The 25,669-nt window shown below is 64.3% G+C and overlaps 2 protein-coding genes across 7 annotated transcripts in view; both read left to right on the top strand.

Annotated features, from left to right (window-relative positions):
- The first annotated feature begins 1,120 nt into the window (after nt 1–1,120).
- ARTN (artemin) lies at nt 1,121–8,020 on the top strand. Of its 3 annotated transcripts, none has more exons than XM_049808809.1 (4): nt 1,121–1,634; nt 5,934–6,004; nt 6,131–6,320; nt 6,687–8,020. In XM_049808809.1, the coding sequence occupies exons 2-4, from the start codon at nt 5,939–5,941 to the stop codon at nt 7,121–7,123; spliced, it is 693 nt and encodes a 230-aa protein (XP_049664766.1). In that variant the 5' UTR covers nt 1,121–1,634; nt 5,934–5,938; the 3' UTR covers nt 7,124–8,020. The 3 variants fall into 3 exon arrangements, with proteins under 3 accessions (XP_049664766.1, XP_049664765.1, XP_049664764.1); XM_049808808.1 differs by lacking the exon at nt 1,121–1,634 and adding an exon at nt 2,840–2,886; XM_049808807.1 differs by lacking the exon at nt 1,121–1,634 and having other exon boundaries at nt 5,821–6,004.
- Nucleotides 8,021–8,301: 281 nt separating this feature from the next.
- Nucleotides 8,302–25,669, top strand: part of IPO13 (importin 13) — a 32,317-nt gene continuing 14,949 nt past the window's right edge. For 3 of the 4 annotated variants that reach the window (XR_007507062.1, XM_049808796.1, XM_049808794.1), the window contains exons 1-4: nt 8,302–8,639; nt 18,238–18,974; nt 24,564–24,704; nt 24,873–25,014. Coding sequence is in view for 3 of the 4 variants with exons in the window: in XM_049808796.1 (XP_049664753.1) it covers nt 8,568–8,639; nt 18,238–18,974; nt 24,564–24,704; nt 24,873–25,014 (1,092 nt within the window). In the remaining variant the exon portion in view is untranslated. Of the gene's footprint in view, nt 8,640–17,449; nt 17,929–18,237; nt 18,975–24,563; nt 24,705–24,872; nt 25,015–25,669 lie in introns of those variants that run through there. The other variant, XM_049808797.1, reaches the window with a different exon arrangement.

Genomic DNA, 25,669 nt, shown 5'->3' with positions numbered 1-25,669 from the left:
GGGGGGGGCCAGGGCCCCCAGGTGTCTGGGGCAGCGGCCATGAAGGGAGCACACCTGGATAGAGGGCAGACGCCAGGCTTTGCACAGCCACCCCATTCACAGGACCGGGGACACCATGGGCCCACCCGTATGGGGTCCCCTGGATATGCCCCTGTGCCATGCCCCTCACAGCCCCCTGCCCACCACCAGCATACCCACAGCAGCTCCCGGCTGCGCCCTGGGGACATGAGGACCAGCCCAACCCACGGGGAAGGTGGGAGAGAATGGGGTAACCCCTGGGGTGAGCCAGCACTTGGGGCTGCCTCCAAGCTCCGAGGGCTGTCCATGGGGGAGGCAGCCTCTCCCAGGCAGCTCCCCCTGCATGAGGAGGCCTGTGGCCAGTCCCAGCACCGGGCGACAGCCAGGCAACCTGGAGCAGGACATGCCACTTGCACGGAAACTTTCCAAGCAGGCAGCCCTGTTAGCCTGCAGCCCAGCAAAGCAGAGGACGCTGTTCCCGTCCCCCGTCCCCTGCCCCGGCTGATTCCCTGCGCCAGGGGTGCTCCTGTGCCTCCAAACCTCTGCTGGGCCAAGACACCCGGGGCATCAGCTCTGCCAGCTCCATCGTGGATGGGAGCAGGCTCAGGCCACGGCCATGGGGCATCGCGGCCCCATGGCACCCCACGGCACAGAACCACCCTCCCACGCGGTCCCGCTAGCAGGTGTGAAGCCACCCACGGCCGCAGGCCTGGCCAAGCCGCCTGCGCCGGGAGTGCTGGGAGCCGGGGGGCGACCACGCGGTGCCCCGCCAGAGCTGGGGCAGCAGCTCCGGGCCGCGTGCCACCTCCACCGTCCCCGCCAGCGGTGGCGAGGACGGCTTAGCCGGCGCCGCCCGTGTCAGCACATTCCCTGGCAGGTGATGCCGCAGGAGGGACGCGGGAGTTGTCATCCCCGCGCCGGATAATCCGACGAGATGAGACAAGACGAGGCGGCCGGCTCCGCCGGCGGCTCGCACGCGCCGGCCGGCCTTCCCCGCCACAGGACCGTGGGGTCCAGCCTGCCGTGCGGCGGGGAAGCAGTTAACGCCACGCGGTGGTGGTGGTGGTGGTGGTGGGGGGGGGGGGGGGGGGGACGGGACGGGACGCACCCGGGTGCCGGGGCAGACCCCACGGGCGACCCGGGGCCGGCGTGCAGCCACGGCGCAGCCGGCGATCGAGCCGCTGGCCCGGCTCCAGCCGGGGAGTTATATAAGCCCGGGGAGGTTGCGCCGAGGCGGCCGAGCGCTGCCGGGGCAGATGACACGGCAGGCGGCATCCCGGGGCGCGCCGCCCGCCCGAACGCCTCCGGACCCCGCCGCGGGCAGGGCCCGGGGGGCCGGCGGGCCATGAGGGCTGGCCCCGGGGGGACTCGCCCGGCCCGGGCTGCGCCCCGGCGGCCGGCTCCGGCCAGGGGAGCACGTGTGAAGCGGGGCCGAGCGGAGGCGGCCCCGGGATTTGGCACGTTTGCAAGGAGCACTTGAGAGCCCCGGGATGGACGTGGAGGGCCCTGGGCGGTGACGTAAGGACTCGCACGGGCTCGGCTCGGCTCGCCAGCCGGCCCCCATGTCCCCGGGGCCTGCGACGGCCCCGGCGGAGGGAGGCAGGGAGACGGCGGAGGTAAGGAGCCCGGCGGCGGGCGGCCCCGCCGGGGTGGACCCGGCCGCGGGGCGCCCGTGGGGCCGTGGCCGCGGGGCGCGGGCGGGCTGGGAGGCAGGGCGGGGAGGCCGGACTCCTCCTCCGGCGAGGCCGGACGTGAACGCCAGGCGCGCCGGTGGCCCGCGGTGGCCCGCGGTGCGTGGGACGCCGGCCGGCCGCGCCGCGGCCCGGGCGCTGCCCGCGTGGCTCCCCGCTCTGCCCCCCTTCCCCCCTCCGGCGCCCCAAAGCCATCCCCGCCGGGTCCCCACGGGCCCTGGCGGCCCGCTCTGTGCGAGGGGACCTCCGGGGGGGGGCTCTGCCCGCCCGACGCCGGGCGTGGGGTCCCCGCGGGGCTCTGCTCCCGGGGCGCTCCGGGGAGGGCTGAACTCGTCCCCGGGGGTTGTCCGTGGGTCCGTCCTGCCGGCGCTGTGGCCGGGCCGTCGAGGGAGGGAGCCCCGCTCGGGGGACGTCCGGCCGTCCGGCCGTCCGTGCGTCTGTCCGTCCGTCCGGGCTGCGCGTCCGTCCGCCTGCCCGGCGGTGCCGAGAGGTGTCCGCAGCCCCGGGGGTCGGCCGGCGGGCGGGTGGTGATGGCGGGGGTCGGGGGCCGCCGGGGGACCCGGTGCCGGTGCCGGTGCCGCTGCCGGCGGGGTGCGAGGCTCCGCGGGAGCTCGGCGGCGGTGCGCGCCCCGGCGCGGAGCCGGTGCTGATGTGGGTCGCGCCGCGGCTCCTGCTGCTGACGGGATCCCGGTGCCGCCGCGGTCCCGGGGCGGTCCCGGGGCGGTCCCGGCGCTCGTGCGGGTCGGAGTCCCGGTGCCGCCGCCGTGCGGGTCGGGGCGCCGGTCGGGATCCTGGTGCCGGCGCGGATCGGGGTCCCGGTGCCGGTGCCGGTGCCCGCCCCACCGGTCAGGTGACGGCGGCTGGAATTTGACACCGGCGGCGGCGGCGGCGGCGAGAGCGGGATGGAGCCGCCGCTGCCCCGCACTGCGCGCCCGCCCGCCGCCACCGGCACCGCACCCCGAGGCCCACCGCGACAGGGACACGCACCCCGAAGCGCAGCGGGAGCGGCACCGGGAGCCGCGGCGGGAGCCGGTGCCGGTGCCGGTGCCGGCGGGGCAGCGCCGGCCCCCGCCCGCGCCCCGCCCCGGCGCGGCGGCGGCGGGCGGCGGGGGGCGGCGGGGAGCGGAGGCGATGCGGGGAGGCGGCGGCCCGGGGGATGGTCCCCGCCGCGGGCACGGTGAGTGCGGGCCGGGGCGGCGGGCGGCAGCGTCCGCCCCAGCCTGCCGGCGGCTCCGGGCCTCGGCGGCGGCTCGTACCGGGGCTGCGGGGGAGGGTCGGGGGAGGCGGGGTGGGGGGGCGCTTCGCCGCCCGTCCCCCGGCAATACCCGCGGGGCGCCGAGGGGGGTCGGGCCGCCCCCCCGGCAGGTCCTCGCCGGGCGGTTCCCGGGGTGCCGAGCCCGGCCCGGCGGCGGGAAGAGCTCGGGGCTGCGGCGGGGACGGGGTTCCCTGCGCGGGCGGGGAGAGGCGGGACCCCGCGGCGGGTGCCCGGGGGGGCACGGGGACGGTCTCACCCGCCTCTTCCCCGGGCTCCCGCCCCGGCCCTTTGGGCTCGTCGGGCAGGTCTGTGTCCCGGCTCTCCGGGCGGTGGGCGGGCGAGAGCCCCGGGGTCGGGATGCCCGGGCCGGCACCGCCCGGTGACCCCCGGCTCTGCTTTCCCCGGGCCGGGGCCGAGTTTGGTCTCGCCCGTGTGCCCCACGTGTCCGACTCCGGCCTCCCCCGGCTTTGCGGGGCGGGTGCCAGCTCCGCGTCACACGTGGGGTTGATTTCTGACATTCCCCCCCCCCCCCCCTCCCCGTCACTCCTTCTGCCAGGGGCAGCGCGGTGGGATGCCGGGCCTCCGCCGGTGCCCGCAGGTGCCCGTGGGTTTCTCCGGGCATCCCCCCGCGCTGCCGGGCAGGACCGGCGGCTTCAGGGCCGGCACGGCGAGCGGCGGCGAGCGAGGCCCCAGCAGAGCCCCCTTCCAAAAGCGGCCACTCCGTGAGCCGAGACCCTCACCCCAGGGCTGGGGCACCCGCTGGCCCCGCGTGGATGCGCTTCGCGAGTGGCTTCCGCCTCCCCCAGCGCCCTGTGCGCAGCGGGACTCGCCGGGGCTCTGCGCGAGTGGGTGTGGGGTGACCCGCACAGGGATTACCCCAGCACGCTGCTGCTCAGCCCCCGGGGCGGGGGACGCATGTGGCGGGGGGGCGGTTCCCATGGATGGGCCTGATCCTGACCGTGGAAAGGGCTCCTGCGCCTCTTAATGGCCCAGCTGGGCTCTTGCAGACGAGGCAGGGGCAGACCCCAGCCACGTTCCCCCTCCCGTGCGGGGGTCTGCCGTCGGGGGCGCAGGTCTGGCACCCCCGTGGGGTGCCCAGGAGCTCGACGCAGCCTTGCCCACGCTGGGGGAAAACAGAGGCCGAGCGGGGCTGCGGGGCCAGCGTGGGCTGCGGTCCTGTGCGCTCGGGGAGCCGCCCCCGGGGACGGGGCTCCGCGTCTGCGGAGACACTGGCGGGGCACGTCCGTAGCCCCGGCTCCGGGGCTCCCGGGGCCGAAGGGAGGCTGCCCTCGCCCGGCGCCCCGCCGGCAGCGCTCCCGCCGCAGAGCCTGGGGCCGTGCTGCCGCCGGACGGGAGAAGCCTGAACTGCACCGGCTGCTCCGTCCCGTCCCGTCCCGTCCCGTCCCGTCCCGTTCCGTTCCGCCGGGATGCTGGGGCCGAGGGGCCGCGGCGGGGCGGCCGGCCGCGGGAGCGGGGAGCGGGGAGCGGGGAGGGGGGGCCCGTCCACTCCCAGCGGGGCGCGGGGACCCTCTCCTGGCCCCTCCGAGGGTGCCGGCCTGGGAAAACCATGACCTGGCGGCAGCGGCTGGCACGGGGCCACAGGCCGCCACGGGAGCGACGTGCTGCGTGGGCTGTGCTTGGCCAGGCTGCGGCGGCTGGCGGGGCCGGGGGGCCCGGTGCCAGCCCTGCCTGCACCGGGGACGCATCCTGCCCGGTGCACGGCCCCCGGAGGAGGCACACGGGCCTGACAGTGCCCATCGCAGCCCCTTGCCACGGCGCGGCGAGTGCAGGGTGGCATCTGATGCGGCAACGGGGACTTGGGGACCATTCCCAGAGATGCTGGGGGGACTGGGGAAACTGAATTTGTCTCCTTGTCCCAGCAGTGCCCAGCCACGTCCCTTCATTTTTTTGCCGGGAGTGCGCTCCTTAGCGTGTCCCATCCCAGCTTTGCTACAGAAGCACCTGGGACATGCCGGGGCAAAGCCATGGAGGAGACGGGGGAACTCCCCGCTGCAGACTGCCACCGAGCTCCGAGGGGACAGTCCTGTCCCGAGAGACAGGGAATGCAGCAGACGGGCCAAGGAGGGTTCAAGCCCCCTTGGGAGCCGCCTCTGAGGGATCCTGGCTTAGGACACTGGGGCACAGGGACCTCCCTGCACCCTGGGGGAGCTGGGGAAGGAGGTGCAACATATGGCTGCAGACTGGGAGTTGCCCCTGCACCTCCTGGGGGGACATCCGTCCCCTGAGACCGTGCTCGCAGCTCCACTGGGACCATGCATGGCGGCGACCAAATTCCCCTGTGTGTGTCAGGGCAGCGGATGCTGGGCAGTGGTGTTGGGGTGAATGACTACAGCGAGCCCAGCGTGGTGCCCCACGCCCCACCATGGCCCCACGGGACCTGCCTGCCCCTCACAGCCCCACTCGCCCGGGCTGCTCTGGGGCTGCACGTCCCAGCTCGGCGCAGGCAGCAGGCTGGGGAGCCAGCGCAGGGCCAGGGGGTGGCTGCACCCGAGGACCCTGCGCTAATGGATTTGGAGTTTCCAAGGTCAGGCTCCCACCACGAGCAAGAAAAACATTCCCAGGGAAGGGCCATGGGAAAAGGGCCCCCCCTGCAGCGCTCCCAGCCCCAGCCGCTGCCTCACGGCCCAGCTTGGCATCCCGGGCCGCTCGCATGAGGCGGTGGCTGCGTCCCCCTGAGGAGAGGTGCTGGGCAAAGGCTGGGCTGCCCCAGCCGCCAAATCTCTTGGAAGGGGTGCGCGGGGTGGCGAGGGTGCCTGGCTCTGTGGGGAAGGGATGGGGGAGGGGGTCATGCATGCGGTACAGGAGGTGTTGCAGGGTGCTGGGGGGTGAGGGAGAGGATGGCATGCTTGGCAGGGGCAGGGGAGAGGTGTGCCAGCTCCCAGCCGGCCAGCTCGATGTCTACCCCATCCCCTCTGCGTGGATGCTGACCCCCACCTCTGCACTTGCAGCCAGCATGGAGCAGCGAGCAGAGCCACCAGAGCTGAGACCTGCAGGACCCACCACGCACCCGCAGCCCAAGGTGAGCCCAGGCCTGGCTGGCCGCGATGGCTGGGACCACACGTCCCCGTCCCCAGCTCATGGAGCCTCGTCCCTGGTGTGGGGACCCCGGTCAGGGCTCACCCCGCTGTGCTGTGCTTTGTCGCAGGAGGGGACGCTGTGGGGGCTCCTCGCCATCCTCTCGCTGCTGGCCGGGCTGGCTGCGGGCAACCTGCGAACGCCGCACTGCAACGAGACGCTGGACACGGCCCCCACGCCACGGGGCATGGCCACCGCCAGCCCGGCCGTGGAGGATGGCGTGGAGGTACCGCTCGCCGCTGCCTGGAGCCAGCTGTACGGTGCGTGTTGGGGCAGGACCCCCAGCGTGGGCACGGTAGCCCTGAGCGTGGGGCATGGGCGGGTTGGGAGCTGCTGTGGTGACCCCTAGCCTGTGCGGGGCTGCCTCTGCACGTTGGGGCCTGGCTGGGGGGGACTGAACACATGGGGCCCCCTGCTTCATGCCAGGGATGGTGGCAGAGCCCTGGGGATAAGATGCTTGGCCGGGTGCCCACCCACCCACTGCCCCACAGGCACCGGGCTAGTGCCGTGGTGGGTGGTCAGGAGGGATCTGCAGGTCACAGCGGGAGGACGGGCAGGCTCGGCAGGCCCCAGGAGGGCGGCGGGTGCGGGATGGGGTCTGACAGTGCCGTCCCCTCTGCGTGCAGGGGACAATGCGACGACGGGTGGCCCTGGCGCCGCAGAGCTGGCGGAGGACCTGCTGCTGCGTGCCGAGCGCTCACCGCCAGGTGCCGGCAAAGGCAAGAAAGGGGTGTGGAAATCCCCAGTGAGGACCCGTGGGCGCAACTGCCACATCCGCAACCTGATGGTGAAGGTGCGCGACCTGGGCCTGGGCTTCAACTCGGACGAGATCGTGCTCTTCAAGTACTGCAGCGGGTCCTGCCACCGGGCGCGCAGCAACTACGACCTGACGCTGGGCAGCCTGCTGCGGCAGCAGCTCATCGCCCCGGGGCCGCAGGAGCGGGTCCTCAGCCACCCCTGCTGCCGGCCCACCCGCTACGAGGCCGTCTCCTTCATGGACGTGCAGAACACGTGGCAGACGGTGGAGAAGCTCTCGGCAGCCGAGTGCAGGTGCATCGGCTGAGGAGGGGGCCGCCGGCTCGGCCCCAGCTTGACGCACGCCAGCAGACCCCAGCTTGCCACACGCAGTGGCACCGGCGCTCAGAGGAAGGGTCTGGCAGAGGCTGGTGCCCCCGGTTTTACATGGCCACAAGGGACGGAGGCGAGATGGAGCTGTGAACGGGGGGGGGTTGGGTGGCTGAGCCCCCTCCCGCTCAGTGCCAAGCAGCTAGTGCCGACAGCGATGCGGGGTGCTGCCCAGGTGCACCCCAGCTCAGCCCTGGAAGAGGAGCTGGAGGGGGTATGGAGCATGCCCACTGCTCGCAGGGGTCTGCCAGCCCGGTGTCCACCAGCAGCGCCTGGCTCGCCTGTGCCCTGCCTGGACTGGTGCTCCCGCACCCCTGCTTTAGGGGAGCTGGGGCCAAGCGTCACCCAAGCTTCAGAGGGGGAGAGAAAGGGCGCAAAACCTCCCTGTCCCCTCGGGCACCCTGGGCTGGCGGTGACCGGAGCTGCCCTGCAGGGAGGGGGTGTCCCCAAGGACAGGGGTGCAGCGGGGCCAAATTGCACCAGCGTGGGGTGGGGGCCCCGCACCCGGGCTGACAGCAGCCCCCGGTGCTCTGCAGGACGGCAGGGCACGGACACCCGCCAGGACCCCTGCCCGGCTCCCAGGGGGGGGCGGCAGGGTCCCCCCGCTGCCCCTGCGGTGCTGCGGCACTAAACTATTTATTACTCTAAATTATTTATTTATTGTTCTTGAGCGGCAGCTCCTATTTATGACTTTGGGCCCCCGGGGGCCGGGTGTAATTTAACCCCAGCGCTGCTGTGAAGCCCTGGGCAGCGCCCCGGCGCCCCGTGCCCCCAGCCCCCTTTTTTCTATTATTTGTAAAATTTGAGGGATAAACTCTATTTTTGTACAGTCGCCTTTTCCTGTAGCAATAAAGCGATGGGCTGCGTGTCCATCCCCTGCCTGTGCCCGTGATGGTGGGGGGGGGAAGGGGGGGGGGGGCGAGGGGTGCCCGGCGTGTTTGCCACCCGTGGGCTGGCAGCGCGCGGGTGAGAAGCGGGTCTCCTGCCGGCACCGCCCGCACCACGCGTGGGGGGAGCAGGGGCGGCGCTCGGTGCCGGTGCCCGGTAGGGGGCACGCGTGGGCCGGGACTACCGTTCCCGGCGTGCGGCGCGGCGCTGCGGCAGGTCCCCGGTTGCCCGGCCGCGCCTGCGGGACGGCGCGGCCAGGCGGTGCCGGAGCGGAGCGGATCGGGGCGGCGGTGCCGCTCGGGGCGTCCTTCGGGCGCCTCCCGGCCCCACCGCCGCTGTCCGTCGCGCCGAGCCGAGCCGAGGGGAGCCGAGCGGCCCCGGCGCCGCCGCCCTCGTCGGGGCGGGGAGGCGGGTCCCGCCGCGATGCGGCTGCCCGTGCGCCGCCGCTGTCGCCCGCCCGCCGCCGCCGCCGCCTCCTAAGCGCCGCCGCAGCCATGGAGCGGAGGGCGGAGGCGCCGGCGCCGCCGCCGCAGGGCCTCGACTTCACCGTGGAGAACGTGGAGAAGGTGAGCGAGCCGCCCCGAGTTCGTCCCTGTGTGTCGCGTCCCCCCCCCCCCCCCAGCCCACCCGCGGCGTTGGCGGGGCGGGGGGACGCGGCTGCGGGATGCTGATGCTGCCGCGGGGGTGCGGGGGCTGCGGCTCGGGGTGGGGGTGGGGGGGCACCTGCTCGGCGGTGTCGGGCCCGAGGAGGGCGGCGGGGCGGCATCCCCGCTGTCCCGCCGGCCCTGCCCGCAGCGGGGGCGGCGGGGACCCGCCTGCGCGCCCGGGGGGGGTCCGGTGCGCGGCGCGGGAGGTGGAGCCGGCGGCTCCTGTGCGCCGGGGCAGCCCGGGGAGGGAAAATGATGTGGCAGAAATGGGAGCAGAAGGGAGGAGTTGTGTCCCCGACGGGCGTCCTCTGGGTCGCCGTGCTGCAGCGCCGGGCAGGGAGAGCCTGCGGGTTTAGTCCTGGCCGCTGGACGAGGGGCGTCTGTGCGAAGCCCGACATTATCAGTGTCTCCAGGCAGGGAAGGGACTCTTGCCAGGTGCTGGGAATTGTTGGGAGTTACGGTTGGGAAAAGCCTTCAGAGGGCGGATGGCCCGGCGGTGCCTGTCTAAACCTGGGATCCAGCTCCCCTGCTCCTGCTGATGCTCGAGGTCCTCCTAAGCAGCTGCAGGGCAAGAGGAGCGAGGTCGTGATTGCCGAAACCTGGGATCCGGGGAACGGCCGTGGCAAACCGAGGCCTGCCGGCATCACGCTACTGCTGGGAAGAGCCCCGAGCAGCCCCCGCCGTGACCTGGGGTTCATCATGGAGACCGAGCAGGGCACCTCAGCCAGTGCCGGGGAAGGCAGCCAAGCAAAAACCTTCCCTTGGGCCGTCTTGGAGGTGATGGGGGCAGGGCAGCGGAGGATGCATCCCTGAAGGGCAAACAGCAACAGAGCGCTGCTCCCTTCCACTCACCCTGTAGCCAGACATCTGCTCGGAGACCGACAGCCTGTCGATCCATAGCTCGGTCCCCAGACAGCTAGTGGGAATCCCAGCGTCCTCATTTTTCCTCGATAAGAATAGACAGAGTTCCTTGCCAAAGCGATGCCCACGGGCACGCTGGTGGGTACACGGCTTGTGTTTCACACCCGTCCCTCCCCAGCAGCTTGCCCGGCCTCACGGGAGGCGTCGGGTCAGGGACGTCAGGTTTGTAACTGGGTGCCAGTTGCCTTTGTGGCCGCAGGTGAGATGCAGCCCACCTCCGCCAGGGAGATGGAGACAGCACAGCCGGGGGGGATTAAGTGATGTCTGGAAAACGCTACATTAATGCAACCTTCTGTAGCTTAATCTGCATATATCCAGGGCTGCTGGATGGTTTTGCCTCCGACTTCCTTTCTCTTCGGCAGACACAAACCGCTCCTTTGTTTGCACCAACAATGAAGCGCACACTTGCCCGGGAAGGGTGGGCAGTGCCAGGGCGGGGGGTGCCCGACGCTGGCTGGGCGAGGTGGGGCTGTGCCGACAGACAGCTCGCCCTCGTTGTGCTGCTCTGGATTTTGGTCTCCTGCTGCCTGGGAGGAGGGAAAGATGCCTTCTAGGATGCTTTGGCTCCCCTCCCCCAGCCTGCCCGGCTTCTCCCGGTCTCCGCAGGCTTTGCCATCTCGGTGGTGTCCTCTGAAGGTGTGGCTGTGGACCTCGGTGGGGCTCTGAGCTGCTGGCTGGGGACAGCAGCACGGTCCCTGCCTAGGGGAAGAAATGTGGGGTGGGATCAGAAAAAACTCAAGAGCTTCAGCAGCTCGGAGCCCTCCTGTGTCTGTCTTTTCAAGGGAGGGCTGTGGGGTGTTTCTGGTACAACACGAAGGAAAGGTGGGCTTTGCTGGGGGCTGGGCTGGTGGGAGGCAGGTGGGTAGAGCTGCTTTGTCAGAGGTGATGCTGGCAGATAAATGATGATTCTACCGGCCCGGGCTCTTCTGCCTGCCAGGTTTTGTGCATGGCTCTATTAATAACACTGAATACTGATCGAAGCTGCGGTTTGACTGCACTCTGGGTCAGTTAGTGATAAGTGCTGGGGTTAGGAACAGCGTAAGGAGCTGGTTATCTCTTAGGTTAGAGGGTCAAAGCCTCTCCAGGTCACCCGCAGTGGAAGTCATCACATGTGGCAGTCGTAGCCAGGGAAGTCTCTGGTGAGACCGTGCCCATCACGCTCTTCTGATGGTTTTCGTGGAGAGGATTCACATCCTTGGAAGACCCTTCTGTACCCCCACTGTTGTTTATTATGCAGTAGGCTGGGCAAATGCCCTCGCGGGTTTGCAGGGCTCTGGGTGCCCTTGTAGCTGAAGAGGACCATTGCTGTGTTTATCCGGCATGACCTGTGCCGGAGAGAGCCAGTTAGATCCCTCCAGCTGTGACCAGTGGTTGCAGGGAGGCGGGAGGGTGCGGATGCTGTAGGCTGGGCCCACGCTGCCCTTTGCCAGCCGGCAGGTCTGAAAGCCCACGGGCAGCAGGCAGGCAGCTGCCTCTGTTCCTGAGGAAGTGTCAGGTTCGGGTGCTGCACTTCAGGGGCCAACTGAAAGTTGCTCCCTGTGGTTTTTGGCTCCGTTTTTTTCCATAGGGAGCTCTCCCGTGACGCAGGGAAGGAGGTGGGTCACACTGGGGCTGAGCCGTGGCGGTACGGTTACTGTGTCAGTGTCCCCCGGTCTCAGCTGAGGGCTGCTCGGCTGCTTTTTGTTTGCTTCTGAGCCTGACCTAGATGCTGCTCTGGCTTTGGCACAGCGAGAGCAGGCTGGCGCGGCCACACTGTGTGGACCTGCTGGGCGGCCGGCAGCTCTGGGCTGGCTCTGCTTCCCCTGCACCTGCTGCTGAGCAGGGCTCTGCTGCTCCGGTTGGAGAGGTTGGAGGGAAAGGAAGGCTGGGCAAGCCGAGAGCTTCAGGCTGCGAGGACGCTCGGCCTCCCCGTGCCTAAACGGTGCAGTCTGGTTCATGACCTGCATGCACTTTTGCATGCCCATGGGCTGTCGCCGGTGTGACTGACAGCCTGGTGATGGGGCGATGCTGCCCTGGGGAGGTGACGCTCCTGCTGCAGTATGAACCCTGCTCCGGTGAAGATGGATTGCAGACGTTCGGTCCCTGCTGGCTGTGTCTGCCTTGGAGGAGCACTGCACAAGCAGGACTTGTGCCTCGCGTTTTTGGTCTCCGCCAGGTCGGGGGTGGCAGCACCTAAAGCTACGGTGTTAGACAGAAGAGGAATGCGAGACCCTCTTTATCTGTTTTCGGTGCAGCTGAATCTGCTCTAGCAGTATCCCCCTTTTTGAAATAAGGCGGCAGTGCCATTTCTCCGTGAACTTCCCGAGTGCCTGCTCTCACCCTCTTTTTTTGTCTGATTCCTTCCAGGTCTTTCCTCCCTTGGCCTGCCTCTCATCCTCTGGGGTGTTTGTAATATTCACTGACGTCTTTTCCCTAGCACATTAGCGGTCTGGCATCTCTGGGCCTTCCAGATTGCCGTGTGCCTCTCTGGAGATGCTTGATGAATGCTCAGAGTCTCTCTGGCAGGATGGGTAGGCGGGGTGTCATGGAGCTGACATCCAGAGCCTACCGTGATGGGAGAGGGGTGGCTTTGATCACCACTCCTCGGAGATGCTGAGCCTCGGGGATGTGGCAGCTGCCAGGGCTGCCTTCCACCAGGGAGGATGGGGAAGAGAAACCCAAGTGCATCTGCTTTCTTCAGAAAAAGGTTATTGCCTGTCTTCAGAAACCTGATCAAGAGAATTACAGATATGTCGGGGTGGGGGGAATGGCCTCCCTTGTCTGGTGCACCGCTGGCAGCAGCTTGGCCGCTTCTTCCTCAGAGGCAGCCCATGTACGTGAGATGTGGCAGCCGTGCTGGGGGTGGTAAGTTAGGGGCCTTGGAAGGGGAGATTCTTGCAAAATTGAGGGAAGCGAGGAGTCACCTTGTTTGGTGTTTAAGCAGATCTTCACCGCAGAAGCAGATTCCACCCGCAGCCAGCCTTGGCTGAACACCTCGCTCCTTCCTGTGGCGTGGTGGTGATGGGATGAGAGGGCAACACCTTGTGTTGGCCAGGGCTCGGCTGTGCCCTACAAGGGCCATCACTGGAGCCTCATCTCAGCTCCGACGTCTTATAGAGCAGGAATGGGGGGGATTGGTGCCTGGGCGCCAGTGGGGATTCCTCTCAAAATGCTTGTGAACTCGTTCACTGAAGCGATGGGTAGAAACACGAGATGGTGAGCAGGCGTTTGGGTCACTCTTGCAACTCATCCTGGGCTCTGCCCTCCCGGGGTTCCTCTCTGGTCCTGCTCACCCTTTGCCTGTGCAGGCCCCTGGCCACCACTGCTGAGAGCACACACATCTCCCTCCTACAGCCCCGTCCCTGCTGGGGACCACGCCGTTCTCTGCAAAGGGCTGCTGGCAGTGAAGCAGTGGGAAGGATGCTGAGGCTGCCGCTCTGCGTCTGGGCTGCAGCCCCTTCCAGACAGCCGGGGACTTGGTGTGGGCAAGCTGGGCTCAAAGAGGGGCTGCGAAGTGGCAGCACCTCTCATTAGGACAGGGGAAAAAAAAAACCCGTTCTTTGGGAGCGCTGGCAAAGTGTGGGTGCCTTGCGCAGGAGCAGTACGCCTGGCAGCACACACACGGCTTTATTTTGCATCCATTTGCTATCCTCGGCGTTTCGGCAGGCTGCCGCCTTCCCGGGGTTGCTGGCTGCTCAGCCTGCCCTGCTGTGGCAGGGGGAGGACGGCTGCTGCGGGGTGGGGGAGGCAGGGGTGACGTTCCCTTTGCTCGGCAGGGCCGTGGTAATGGCTGTGCTGTTGCAGGCCTGGAGCGCTGGCGGTGCCGGTGCATTCAGCTAGAAAGGACAGTGAGAGACTGCAGCGGGAGACATCCCAGGGGGTCTTGCTGGAAGAAGGCTGGTGGCTGCCGAGGGGCTGTGGCCGCCACTGCCCCCGGCATGCCACGGCTGTGGGCACGGAGCAAGGAGCAGAACAGGAATATGTTTTGCAGCTTGCTGTTTCCCCCGCCGGGACACAGACCTCAGGGCTGTACCCACTGTCACCTCTGTTTGCTCAAGCAGACTGGCCCTTGGAGGGGACCCGTCTCCCCATGGAGCCCCCAAGAATGGCAGGCAGCACGGTCCGGCTCTGTGGGGCCAGAGCCACGTGTCCAGAGCTCTTCTTGTCAACCCGCAAACAGCATGGATGCAGTGCCTCTCTGCTGGGGACCCTATGTCAATGTATTTATGCGGTGTGGTCAGGGAGACAGCCTGCTGGCTGAGGGCTCCTTGCAGAAGCTCTGAGAGGTGAGGGCTGGGAGATTCTGGGCTCGTAGCAGCTCTTTCCCTCATGATACCGGAGTGCAACCTAAGATCAGGTGACTTTGCTTGGCAGTAACTCTCCTTGGACTGGTCAACCCTTCACCTCCCAAAGTGACCAGTGCGGGACCTCTGAACTGTGCCTTTTGGGAAAGCTCCCCTGCCCCAAGGCAGCTTACTTCTGGCTCTCTTGGGGGGCTGATGCCACTCCAGTGACTAGAGCTTGAGGCTTTGGGAGCAGGGAAGAGCCATCATAACAAGCTTGAATTATTTTCAACCAAGCAGAGCTGATGTTGGAGAAAGCTCTTTCCCTGGCCAAAGGGCATAGCTGACAGCCGGGCTGTTTACCAGCTCTCACGTTACAGGTCTAATTGCGGAGGAGGCAGGTCCGGTGTCAGTCACCCGTTCAAATCAGAATGCACAAAGCCTCCCTGTTAGATGTCACTGCCCAATTTCGTGCCTTCTGCTTCTCCCTCCTGGCACTAATGAGTTCCCCTCATCATCTCCAGTGCTTCCTGATGGGCCTGAGAGTGCTGGCCAGCATGGTGATGTCAAAGTCCAATAGCAGCTGGTGCTGGCACCTGCCTCTGGGATGAGGATGGTGCCTTTCCTTGCTGGGGAGGAGCGTACTGGGTGTTCAGGTACCCTTCTGCAGGGCACAGTGCCTTGCAGCCTCCTGTCCGACGCTCTCAGCAGAGGATGGTACTCGGGCGATGCGTGTGGTAGTGTAGGGAGAGAGCCTAGTCTTCTCCCAGGCGTTTCATCGGCTGCTTTGAGCTGGACTAGGATGGTCCCAGTATTGATGCCCATCCTTGAAGGTCCCCTGCAAAGCTCTCCCATGTCTTGTAGAGCACCAGATGGGGCGTGTTGCCGGCAGCCCCAGGGCACGTGCTGCCTTGCCTCTTTACCTGGCATTCTGCATGCAGGCAGGAACAGCCGTGCTCTGGCCAGGAGCCACCACGGCTGGTCCCCTCCTAGGCAGGGCGCTTGGGGAAGGGGAGTGAGAAAGCCAGTAGCCGTGTTTTCCCAGAATATTCTTCGACTTCCAGCAGCTTGCAGCATGATGCTTCAGCGTCAGCTTTGTTTCCATCCTCTGAATAAGTTTGTGTAGTTGGTAGACCTTGTCGTCTCACCACTCACCCTGTCTCCCTGAGGTGCTGAGCCGTGGAGGCTCCAGCGCAGGTCCCTGGGGCCCTCATCTGGAAACCTCCCCAGAGGCTCCCTGTGGGAGGAGGGGGGCTCTGGAGTGGTGTTGCTGGGCGATGGACACCTCTCCGGAGAGCTCGCTGGTGACAGCGGGCACCGTGTGCAGGATGGAGCATGAGGGGTGCAGGCAAGGTGCTGGGATGGTGGTGGTGGGAAAGTCATTTGCGTGGCTGGAAAGCTGACCCTGCCTGGGGAGGGGTCTCGCAACCCAGTTGCTCGCTGTTTCTCTAATGCAGCGGTAGTGACACCTCCCCGGCGTGAGTGTCGAGGGGAGCATCTACGATAGTGCTCCCTCTTTGCCATTGTTACGATGCAGCAGCTGGTTTTTTCGGCATGGACGGTGCCAGAGCTTCTGCTGCCGGGGCTGCTTGCGGGATGCTCGCACCTCGGCCTCACGCTGGGCTCTGCCTGGTCACTCGCTCCTCTCCCTTCGGTTGGGTGATCTCATGAACGCACTGGGGTCTCCTTGTTTGGAGGCGTTGGCAGGATCAGGCCTTAGCCAGCAGCGCCGGCAGCCCCAGCCAGGCAGGAGGATGATCCCGCAGCTGCTTCCCAGCAGGCAGGCTGTGTACGCCAGCCTCCGCTCTGCTGCCCTGCCACGTTCCCCGTCACCTGCGGTGCTGTGTGAGGCTTGCCCCGCACACACATCGCTCCGGGGGCTTGCTTCGGTGTGCCCGGAGCGTGCGTGGTGCCACGCTTTGCCTGCGCAGCTCCTCACTGTGAGACCGTGAAGCAGCAGCCCTGAAGCCAGCGGAGGTGAGCAGCGGGGGTGCTTGTGGATTGGAAACCCAAGCGCTGGAGGCCGGGTCCATCTTCCACACACGGTGAGGTCCGTGCTTGGCAAACCTCGTACTGGGTTGGAGGTTAGGGCTACTGGGGCATGTGTACACGTTGTGCCTTGAAATATATGATGCATAGGGATTTTTTTTTCTCCCCACAATTTTCTAGGTGTTTGCAGGAAGGTTATTCAAAATAGAAGAAATCAATTAATTAGGAAACGCGTGGGGGTGTAAAAAGAGAGGTGGAAGTAAGTGGGAAGGGGTCCCGGGCTGGGGAGCAGGTGGAGGGGACCGCTGCCGGCCTTTGCACCTTGAGATGGTGGCCAGCGAGTGGGGAAGGGAAAGAGTGGGCTGTCACTGACTCTGGGAATCTCAAGTGAGATTTCTTTTGGAAAGAAAATAAGCAGCAAGCTCTGACGAGAGCAAGTAAGAGACTGAGCTGGTAATGGAGGAGATAGTTGGGAGCTCCAGCTCAAGCCCTGCTGCAGGATGACTTAGTCCTTAGCAAAAGAGCAGGGGTAGGAGCCAGGTTCCTACCCCCAGGAATGGTTGAGCCTTTAGCACATCTGCAGCTACTGCTTGATAGTGAGGTAAATTGTTGCTTTGATGGGAGGGGATGACAGCATTTACCTCTGCCCCAGCAGCTGAGTGATGCTTCAGGCAAAAGACTGATATAACCGGGAAGAGAGCAAGGTTTCAGCTAGCTGCTGATAACTCATGGGCTCCCCTTGGCCACTCTGTTGGGACAGATTTCTCTCTCCCTGTGTCCTGCTTGTCTAGGGTTAAGCTTTTCTGTGTCAGGATACATCCTTTAGTGGGACAGACGCGTGTCCCTCTGCAGCCTGTGTTGGCTGGCTCCGTCTCCTAAGACGTACTTCATAACCTCTTTCTTCCAAAGAGGTTATCCTCATTTTTCCCCGCCACAAAGTCTTGAACGTTTCAAATGACGGCCTGGGCAATGCCGTCTCTGTAAGGTTCCTGCCATTTTGTCCTGCTCTTTGGTCTTGTGCTGGGAAGCAGCAGGAGGCACAAGCACTTGCTTGGGAAGCTTGTTTCTGTGCCCCAGGCTGCCAGCTCTGCATGCTTAAAAATAGGGTTTAAATCCTCTCCTGGGCACAAGAGCCACACAAAAATTTCATCGAGCTTTTTAGGGGGGAGGAGGATGATATTTGAGACCTGGAGCTAGGATGGGGACACAAAAAATCCTCTGCACCTGCTGGATTCATCCTCCGATTTGCTGGTGGGGTGCGACGGGTGCCTGATAGCCTGACAAATGCTATCGCCTTTCCTTGCTCCTGGCGTGTGCAGTCAGTGATTTGAAATGAAACGCGCTCTGCCAGGCAGAAAACCTCGCTGCTAGAAGATGGAGTTCAGGCAAGGGGTAGCTACTCTCTCCCTCCATGTGCGAGGGCATCACTGGTTACCCGTTGCACCCACTCAGGATGAGTAACTAATTGATGTTGACCTTAAGATCTATATACTATTCCTCTGCAAATAAAGCCTTGCAGCCTGCGTGAGGCTGTTCACATGGATCCGAGTTCTGCAAAGCAGTAACTAGATCTCCCAAAGCTGCTGGAGCAGGTAAGTGATGTTCCCTTTCTCCATATGGAGAGATGGAGTGAGCAGCCCCAAACTGTCACGGGAGGTGGTGGCAGAGGCAGTTAGGTGGCGGCTCTTCTGGCTCAGCTGTAGCTGGGTGGTTTTGGGAATACTTCAGAGGGACTCTGTGGAAGGATTAATCCCCAAGTTTAGTGACTGTGGGTTTCCAGGGCTCCATACAACCTGACAGATGAAGATATCTGCAGCGGCTCTTGTGTTCCATGGGCTCCCAGATGCAAGCTTTGGGCCACTTGTGCTTTCTGAGAGACAGTGCATCCACAGCACCTTTCTGAGAGCACGTGCAGATGGAAGGCAGGCGTGCCGGTGTGCCGTGTCCCTTACAGCCCTTGTGTGGCAGAGGGGTCCTGCGCCCACCCCACTGCCGGCGCATCAGCAGGGAAGCAGGCGGGTTCGGCATGAGTGAAGGTGAGGATGGGAGATGACTAAGAAAAAGAAATTTCCAGAGTGCAGCATGAGAGGAGGAGGGGAAGAACGCTTTGCAGGTCCTCGCCTGCTCCCAGATCGCTCTCGCTTCGCCGAGAGTCCAAGGAGGGAGGCCAGCTAACATAGGCTGACGGATGAGGGGAGGGGAGCTGGCTTTGCAGGGCAGTGGCTGGCGGGCAGTCCAGGCACTGGGCTCTGTCCCGGTGAGCCTTCCTGGTGAGCCTTCCCCTGGCGGGACCGGCTGCGGTGGTTCCCTTCGGCTGCTCTAGGATGCTTCCCTCTCTCTTCCAGGCTCTCCATCAGCTGTATTATGACCCAAACATCGAGAACAAGAACTTGGCTCAGAAATGGCTGATGCAGGCGCAGGTCTCTCCCCAAGCGTGGCACTTCAGCTGGCTGCTTCTCCACATGGACAAGGTGCCTGAGATCCAGTACTTCGGTGCCAGCGCTCTCCACATTAAAATTTCCCGTTACTGGAATGACATCCCTGCCGACCAGTACGAGAGCCTCAAGTCACAGCTCTTCACCCACATCACCCGCTTTGCCAGTGGCTCCAAGATCGTGCTGACCCGGCTGTGCGTGGCACTGGCCTCCCTGGCACTCAGCATGATGCCAGAGGCTTGGCCCTGCGCCGTGGCAGACATGGTGCGCATGTTCCAGGCAGAGGACTCCAACGTGGACGGGCGAGCGCGGTGCCTGGCGCTGCTGGAGCTGCTGACGGTGCTGCCCGAGGAGTTTCAGACCAGCCGCCTGCCACAGTACCGCAAGGGCCAGGTACGCAGCGTCCTGGCGCAGGAGTGCGGCTCCGTCTTCCCTTTGCTGGAGCAGCTGCTGCAGCAGCAGGACTCCCCAGGTTTCATCAAGCAGAAGGTGTTGAAGTGCTTCTCCAGCTGGGTGCAGCTGGAGATCCCGCTGATGGACTGCGAGAATCTGATCCAGGCAGCTTTCACCTCTCTGCAGGACCCAGAGCTCTTCGACACAGCGGTGGAGGCTGTTGTCAATGCCATTTCCCAGCCTGATGCCCAGAGGTAAGGGCAGCCTCTCCCATGCACTGCGGGCTGGTGCTCCTGGGCATCGACGGGGGAACGGGGTGGGGAGGAAGAACCTCAGGCTTTTTTCTAGCTACCGTCGGCCCTGGAGGTGATGATGACAGGGTTTGGAAGCGGGAGATGTTAAAAGCAGCCAGAGGCTACTGGTTTCACATGGTTGGTCCTGGAAGGCTTTGCACCATGGTTGACTTCTGGGGACCATGTAGTCTTGGGCAGCCACAGCCCATCTCCACCCTCCTCCTCTCAAGCAGATGAGGATGCTCCCTTCTGGCTCCTTGTGTCAGATCCTGCAGCACCCGGCGAGGGAGCAGCTGCGTGGCTCCTGCCAGGGGGAGTTCAGAGACCCTCCTCTGCCTTGTGCTTCTGGTCCAGCTCTAAGGACCTGGTTTAATGCAGAGATAATAAAACCAGACCTGTCGGTCTTCTCCCTCCTCCTGGCTCCGACAGCTCGTGCCAGCCAAGGACTCGTCCTTTGTTTGTGGCCGTGGCTGCCCCTGGAGCAGCTGAGCTGGGACCTGGCGTTGGGGCAGGTCCTGCCGGGGCCGCACTGCAGGGCTCCGAGCTCATCTGCTTGGCCGCGTTGTCCGAGCTGCTGTCAGCTCTCGGGACCGATGCCCGCAGAAGGCAAAGTACATCTCCTCCAGTTCCTGTGGCCACATCCCTTCCTGGCTGCTTAGCAACCTTCCCCCAAAGAGGAGGATTTCCTTGAAGGCTGGGCTGAGCTGCCGCTGCTGTGCATCGCTGCGCATCGCGCAGGCTCCGACCCTCTGCAGCGGTGCGGATGCTGCTGCCGCTGCGGTTGTGAGCCCTGGTCCTCCCCTTGGCTTCAGGGCAGGCTCAGTCCCTGGCTCAAGGGCAGCTTGGGGCTGTCCTTGTCGATGACAAGGGGGTTGCATCTGGAGACTGCAAGTCCTGGTGTGCAAAGGGACCCGTCAGGATTTTGATGCGCTGCCGGGTGTGCGGAGGGGTTGCCTCATTTACTAGCATTCAGAAGATGACCCCAAGCAGCTTTTCCTTGTACCCAGCAAAGGCTGTGGGCCAGCCCAAACCCTTGTAGCAAGGTTGGTGCAGAAAATGAGAAGGTGAGAGAAGGTGACTTGCAGTTCTGAAATGTTGGACTCTCTGTCTTCCTCCTTTCCATTTCCCTTGAGTCTCAGGAGTCCCTTGGCTGCGATTCCCCGCCTGTGTGCAGGAGCCTGGCCCTGCAGCACTGTTCTTCAGTTGCATTAAAAGCCTGAGCTTTCTGTTGAGCTTTCAGGGTGAATTTTGGTGAAGAGTGTGGCTGACAGCGGAGTTTCCTCTCTGCTCCCATGCTGACCCTGCCGTGCAGTTTCTGGCCCCATTCAGTCCTGCCACGCTGGCTGCTCCCTTGTAGCATCACCGACACTTGCTCTCCATCCTTATCCCTGGGGGCATCATCGGTCATGGCAGAGCACCCTCCTGTCCGTAGGCGTGTGGGCAGTGGCCAGGACGGGGTGGGCAGCCGGTCTGAAAGGCTGCCCAGTGTGTGAGCCTGGCACAGCCCCCGCTCCCGGGGCGCAGGGACAGCGGTGGCATTGTCAGAGGGACGCCCTGCCAGGCGGTGTGTGGTGTCAGCTGCTCCAGGGAGGAGCAGGACTGTGCTCGATCTGGGATGGCTTCAGGAGCAGGGTACCTCACAGAGCCACTGCTTCTCGGCCCCGGTGGGCTCTCTCTTCCCTTTTGTTCCTTGTGTCCTCCATCCTGTGTCCCTCCTCCCGCTTCCCCTGGTGCCAGCTGTCCCGCCCCTTCGGCTTTGTTGCTCAGCCGCGGCGGGTCCAGCTCTTCCCCGAGCCCCCAGGGAGTCTCCTGACCTTTCTGTCTCTTATTTCCACAGTCTGGGAGATCCCTGGTGCTTTTCAGCCACTCTCTTCCTCCGCGATCTCTTGCCTTTGTTTCCGCAGGGGCCTGGCTCCCCACTGCCCTTGGCCACAAGCTCAGAGCATCCTTGGTGCTGGCCTGCTGACATGCTCCTCTGCAGAGCTTTGTAGGGCATTGCTCTGTGAGAAGGTCGGTCTCGGGGCTCCCCACCTCCCCACGGGTTCCCCGGGTGTTATGTTGGACCCTGTGTGTTTCCTCCTCGCCCCCTCCCAGCTGGCTTCATTGACATTGGTGTGGAGGCGATCGTGCAGGTGGGCTTCTACCATCAGCAGAAGGCCCAGTGGCTCTTGAGCTTGGTTTCTGCTGCTAAGGGTTAGGTAGCCTGGGGTCATCTTCCCAGGGGAGCACCACCTTGCAAGGCATCCCTCACGCTGCAGCTCCTCACCCCGGGAGCAACTGGCTGCCACCCGTGTCCAGGTGGAGGAGGACAGGTGGGACCTCATGGGCAAGGATCACCTGGCCATGGTGCTTGTGCCAGCAGCTTCCATTTCCCTGTCTGCAAGCAGCAGCGGTTGGCTTTCCTGCCTCCAAGGTGTTCCTAGACATGATGCAGCAGAGATTTGTGGGTGCGAAGTGTTTGATCTTCCTACCTGCCAGGCGGGTGGGAGCCCTTTGCACCCAGAGGAGGGGGTGTCTTGGGCATTGCTGGAGCCTGGATGCTGCTCCTCTGTTAGGATATGGCATTCCAGCCAGGAGCTTGCAGCTGGAGCACCTCTGCGCACACCTCTGCTCTCATGGGCAGTAGGAAGCTCCTGAGTCACAGGAGGGCAGGAATGGAAATGTTGTTGCATCTCATTTGCAGAGGAGGCTTGGGCTGGATTTTCCGTCTCGTTTGAGGATTATCCCCTGGCTAAGCTAGTCAGAGAGCTCGGCGGCACGTGCTGCAGGGGGAGAGCTGGCACGCAGCACTTGGCCACCCTCCTGCAGCCTGGCGGGTATGTCGGAGGGGAGAGGGACCTCCACACGGTGCATGCCCATGGTGGGAGTTACGGAGTGTGGGCATCGGACACTGAGCTGCCTCTCTGAAAGCAGCAGGGTGTTGCTGCGGTGGTGGGGCTGGTGGGATTGCAGGTGTCTGGGTGGGATTGCTTGGTGTCCAGCCCATCCCTTCCTGGTCTTGGCACCTGGTGCTGAATCCCCGAAGGGAGGTTGCACTAGAAGAGTTTTCCAAGAGCTTCATTAGAAACAGGTTTTTAATATGTGGGTTTTTTTATCAGGAAGTGGCTCAAATTTTAGATTAGGAAGCATGAGATTGTCCCATGTGAACTGCCTGTATCTCCCCTCTGCAGGCTGTCCTCTGCACCATGGTGTGGTTTGGGGAGGGTTGTGGGAAAAGCAGAGGAGGTGCTGGTCCCACAGAGAGAGCTGTGGATGCTGCAGTTCACTGGACATTGAGATTTGAGAAGGGACTGGGCAAACTCACAGAAGAAAAATTTGCTCAGCTGCTAAATACCAAGGTAGCAAATCTTGCTCAGGAAGGCTAACACAAATCACGGGAGGGAAGTACACGGGGAACTGTCACCATAGGGCTGCCACATTCATATACTCTTTCACAGGCGTTCTCAGTCATCGGCTGCTGGAGACAGGTTGCTCAGGTGGCCAGGGACTTGCCTGGGCCGGGATGGTCTTGTCCTCCCCTGCCCGGCACTGGGGTGCTGTGGGTGGGAAGCGGTGGCTGGCAGCAGGGCTGGCAGGCACGGTGTCCACCTCCTGGGGCGAGCTCTGTGCCTGATCAGGGCCGTGGTGCCATCTGGTTGCTCAGGGCTGGGAAGCAGCATCAAGTAGATGGGGTGGCCTGGGGCTCCATGCTCCTGGATGTGGAGGAGAAGAGCCCAGCTCTGGCTGGCTTGGCCATGGCTGTTGAGCGACTGGTTAAAACAACTCACCTAGAGCAGGAGTCCACCTCCTCGCTGTGGAGCCTCACATCTGCATAGGCAGTGAGCAGAGCAAGGTGGTGCTCAGGATTTGGTTCACCCAACCTTTTCTAGAAGTCTTCACTAACATGGGATGAGTTGCAGCATGGAAGCAAACCCAGGTGGTTCTTCTCTCTGTTGGCTGTGCGGGGAGTCCAGAGGACTAGCTCAGGTCTGGGCATCTGCACTCTGAGTATTTCAAGGTAACCAGCTGAGGCAGGTTTCTTGTCATAAATTCCTAAAGTCATGAAAACATCTTTAAGGTAATGTGAGCCCGGTGCTGCAGAGGAAGGATGGCCGTGCCCTACACTGGAGCAGTGGAACGTCCCCTGTGCCTTTTTGTCAGCTCTCTGGGGCTGACCCTTGTTGCAGCATCGGTTCCCTGGGAGAGAAGCTGGTGAATTCCCAAATTCTCCATTATTGCAGCACTCCCACACTGCCATGGGCATCACTCATGGGGCATGAGAGGCTTGAAAATGGTTTACACACAAATACCTGTCCCCTTCACCATGTGATTTCCTCTGGGGGAGAGGGCTGAGGAGGGGGTGACCCCTGGCAGCACACAGAGGAGATGCCGAGGCGGAGAGTCCCTCTTCCCTCTTGCCTTCTCCCACTGACCCAGACCTAGAAGCTGCCACCACCAGCGCAGCTCTCTCCCTGTGCTGGTGGCACCAATGGCTTTGTTCATTCCTACACTGGCCATAGCAAGAGCGGCCAGCACGCTGGGCAGCCCTACTGCTCCGGGGTGGACGTGCGGCTGTCCTGATACCAGCACTCCCATCTCTTCCCCGCGATGGGCACAGGAGAGCTGGCATCACGTGTGCCTCCCGCTCTGAGCATCCTTGGCCCCGCACCTGCGTGCAGCGGGGCAGGCGGGGAGCACATGGAATAGCTGCAGCACTGCATAATGCGCTTTGGTGGGCAGGGAAATGGCAGGCTGCTCATCAGCCTCCGGCACGGCCTCTCTCCAGGGGCCCTGGGCTGCATTTCACCTTGGCTGCCTCCTTCTCGTTGCCTTGGTTACCATCACTTACAGGCAGCGGCTGGAGGGGAGGCTGATGTGCGTGATGTGATGTGGGAGAGCTGTGCGGCGCAGGGCTGCGGCAGCCGGGGAGGGTGGGGGGCCTGGGGAACATGCCACGGGGCCAGCATCCTCCCTGGGTAAGAGTCCCGGAGGGTGGCTGCCTCCTTCATCCCAGCCAGAGAGCACAATCTAGATGTGCACGTGCTGGAGAGTCGTGTGGCTTCCCAGCGGCAGTTCTGGCTGCCTCTGTGCAGAGCTGAGAAGCACGGGCTGCAAGCATGGCAAAAAGAGCCTGCAGATCTGCCCTCGCCACCCTTCTCCCACGCCCCATCCCCGCCGATGCTGCGGCAGGTGGGCACAGCTCGGTTGGAGCTGGTCATGGCGGTGACAATTCAGTGCTGGTCAGGGGGTGCTGGCAGACAGGCAGATACCCGCGCTGTGGTGCAGTGAGGGATTTGCACAGAGCTGATGGCCGCTGGCTCGGCCCTTCTCTTTGCTTGCAGAGGCTCCGCTGCAGGAGCATTCGGTGCTTCAGCCTTTGTCCCGAGGCCACAGGCTGGGAGGAGAGTCCCTATAAGCAGTAAAGGCTCCTGGATACATCCCATTACACAAAGCAGCCTTCCAGTAGGGAAAGCTGGGCAGGAGCACTGGGAGAGCATCAGGAGGGATGGATGCCACGGCAGCCGGTGCCGGTGAGGTGATGCCCGGCACTGATTCAGGCTGTGCTTGCAGGTACGTGAACACCCTCCTGAAGCTCATCCCCCCCGTGCTGGGGCTCCAGGAGCAGCTGCGCCAGGCGGTCCAGAGCGGGGACATGGAGACATCGCATGGGATTTGCCGCATCGCTGTGGCCTTGGGGGAGAACCACTCCCGGTGAGTGCCAGGGACGGTCCCCAGGAGAAGGAATGAGCTTGGAGCAGCCCACTGTTCCCCACATGCTGCTTTGTCCAGGGCCTGTCCTGCACCCGCTGATGTGTGTCAGGGCAGAGGAGCCAGGCTCGCAGTGGCAGTGCCCCCCTGACCATGCTCTCTGCTCCCCAGGGCTCTCCTGGACCAGGTGGAGCACTGGCAGAGCTTCCTGGCCCTGGTCAACATGATCATGTTCTGCACTGGCATCCCTGGGCACTACCCTGTCAACGAAACCACCAGTTCCTTGACGCTCACTTTCTGGTACACACTGCAGGTCAGTGGCCATCGTGGGGCAGCCTGTCCGGATCCGGTGCTCGAGGCAGGGTCAGAGGCACCGGTGCACGGGGACTGAGGTCTGGCCTGGCTGCCTTTGGTCCCCAGGGATTTCCGATGCCCCGGCTCTTTACCATGCACTTGCAGCCACCGCAGGGCGCATACATCAGAAATGCTGGCCCCGTGGCTTGCTTTTCCCACCCCCAGTCTTCCTTGGAAGTCTGAGCCCAGCCTTTAAGGGCCTCGTTAACATAACTAATTAAAACTTCATGCTAATTTTTTTTTTTTCCCACCAGCAGACCTGGTTGTTCAGCTTCTTGCTGTGCAGCTGCATCAGCTGCAGGCAAGGAGGAGAGCGTGTGCTGGCTTACTGCGGGCTAGACCTTGCTGCCAGGCTGCTAGTTGTGGTCTCTCAAAGAAAGAAAGAGAGGGCTGGGGGCTGCTAGTGGCTGCCCCGCCTGGGTTCCCTCTCCCAGGGCCAGTGTTCTCTGCACCAACAGAGCAGCCCTGCCATGTCCTGCTCTATTTTTAGTCCCCGTTCATCCCCCCAGCTCCATTCCTCCGCAATCTGATGCGATGTGGCTGAGTGTGGGCAGGGAGGGGAGCGATGTCGGCACCATGCCGGCAGCTCCTCTGCTGTGCGGGCCCGGGCCGAG

The sequence above is a fragment of the Accipiter gentilis genome, chromosome 8, assembly GCF_929443795.1.
Source record: "Accipiter gentilis chromosome 8, bAccGen1.1, whole genome shotgun sequence".
NCBI classification, from domain to species: Eukaryota; Metazoa; Chordata; class Aves; order Accipitriformes; family Accipitridae; genus Astur; species Astur gentilis.
The sequence above is the reverse complement of the archived record's forward strand: the minus strand, read 5'-3'. Positions and strand labels throughout refer to the sequence as shown.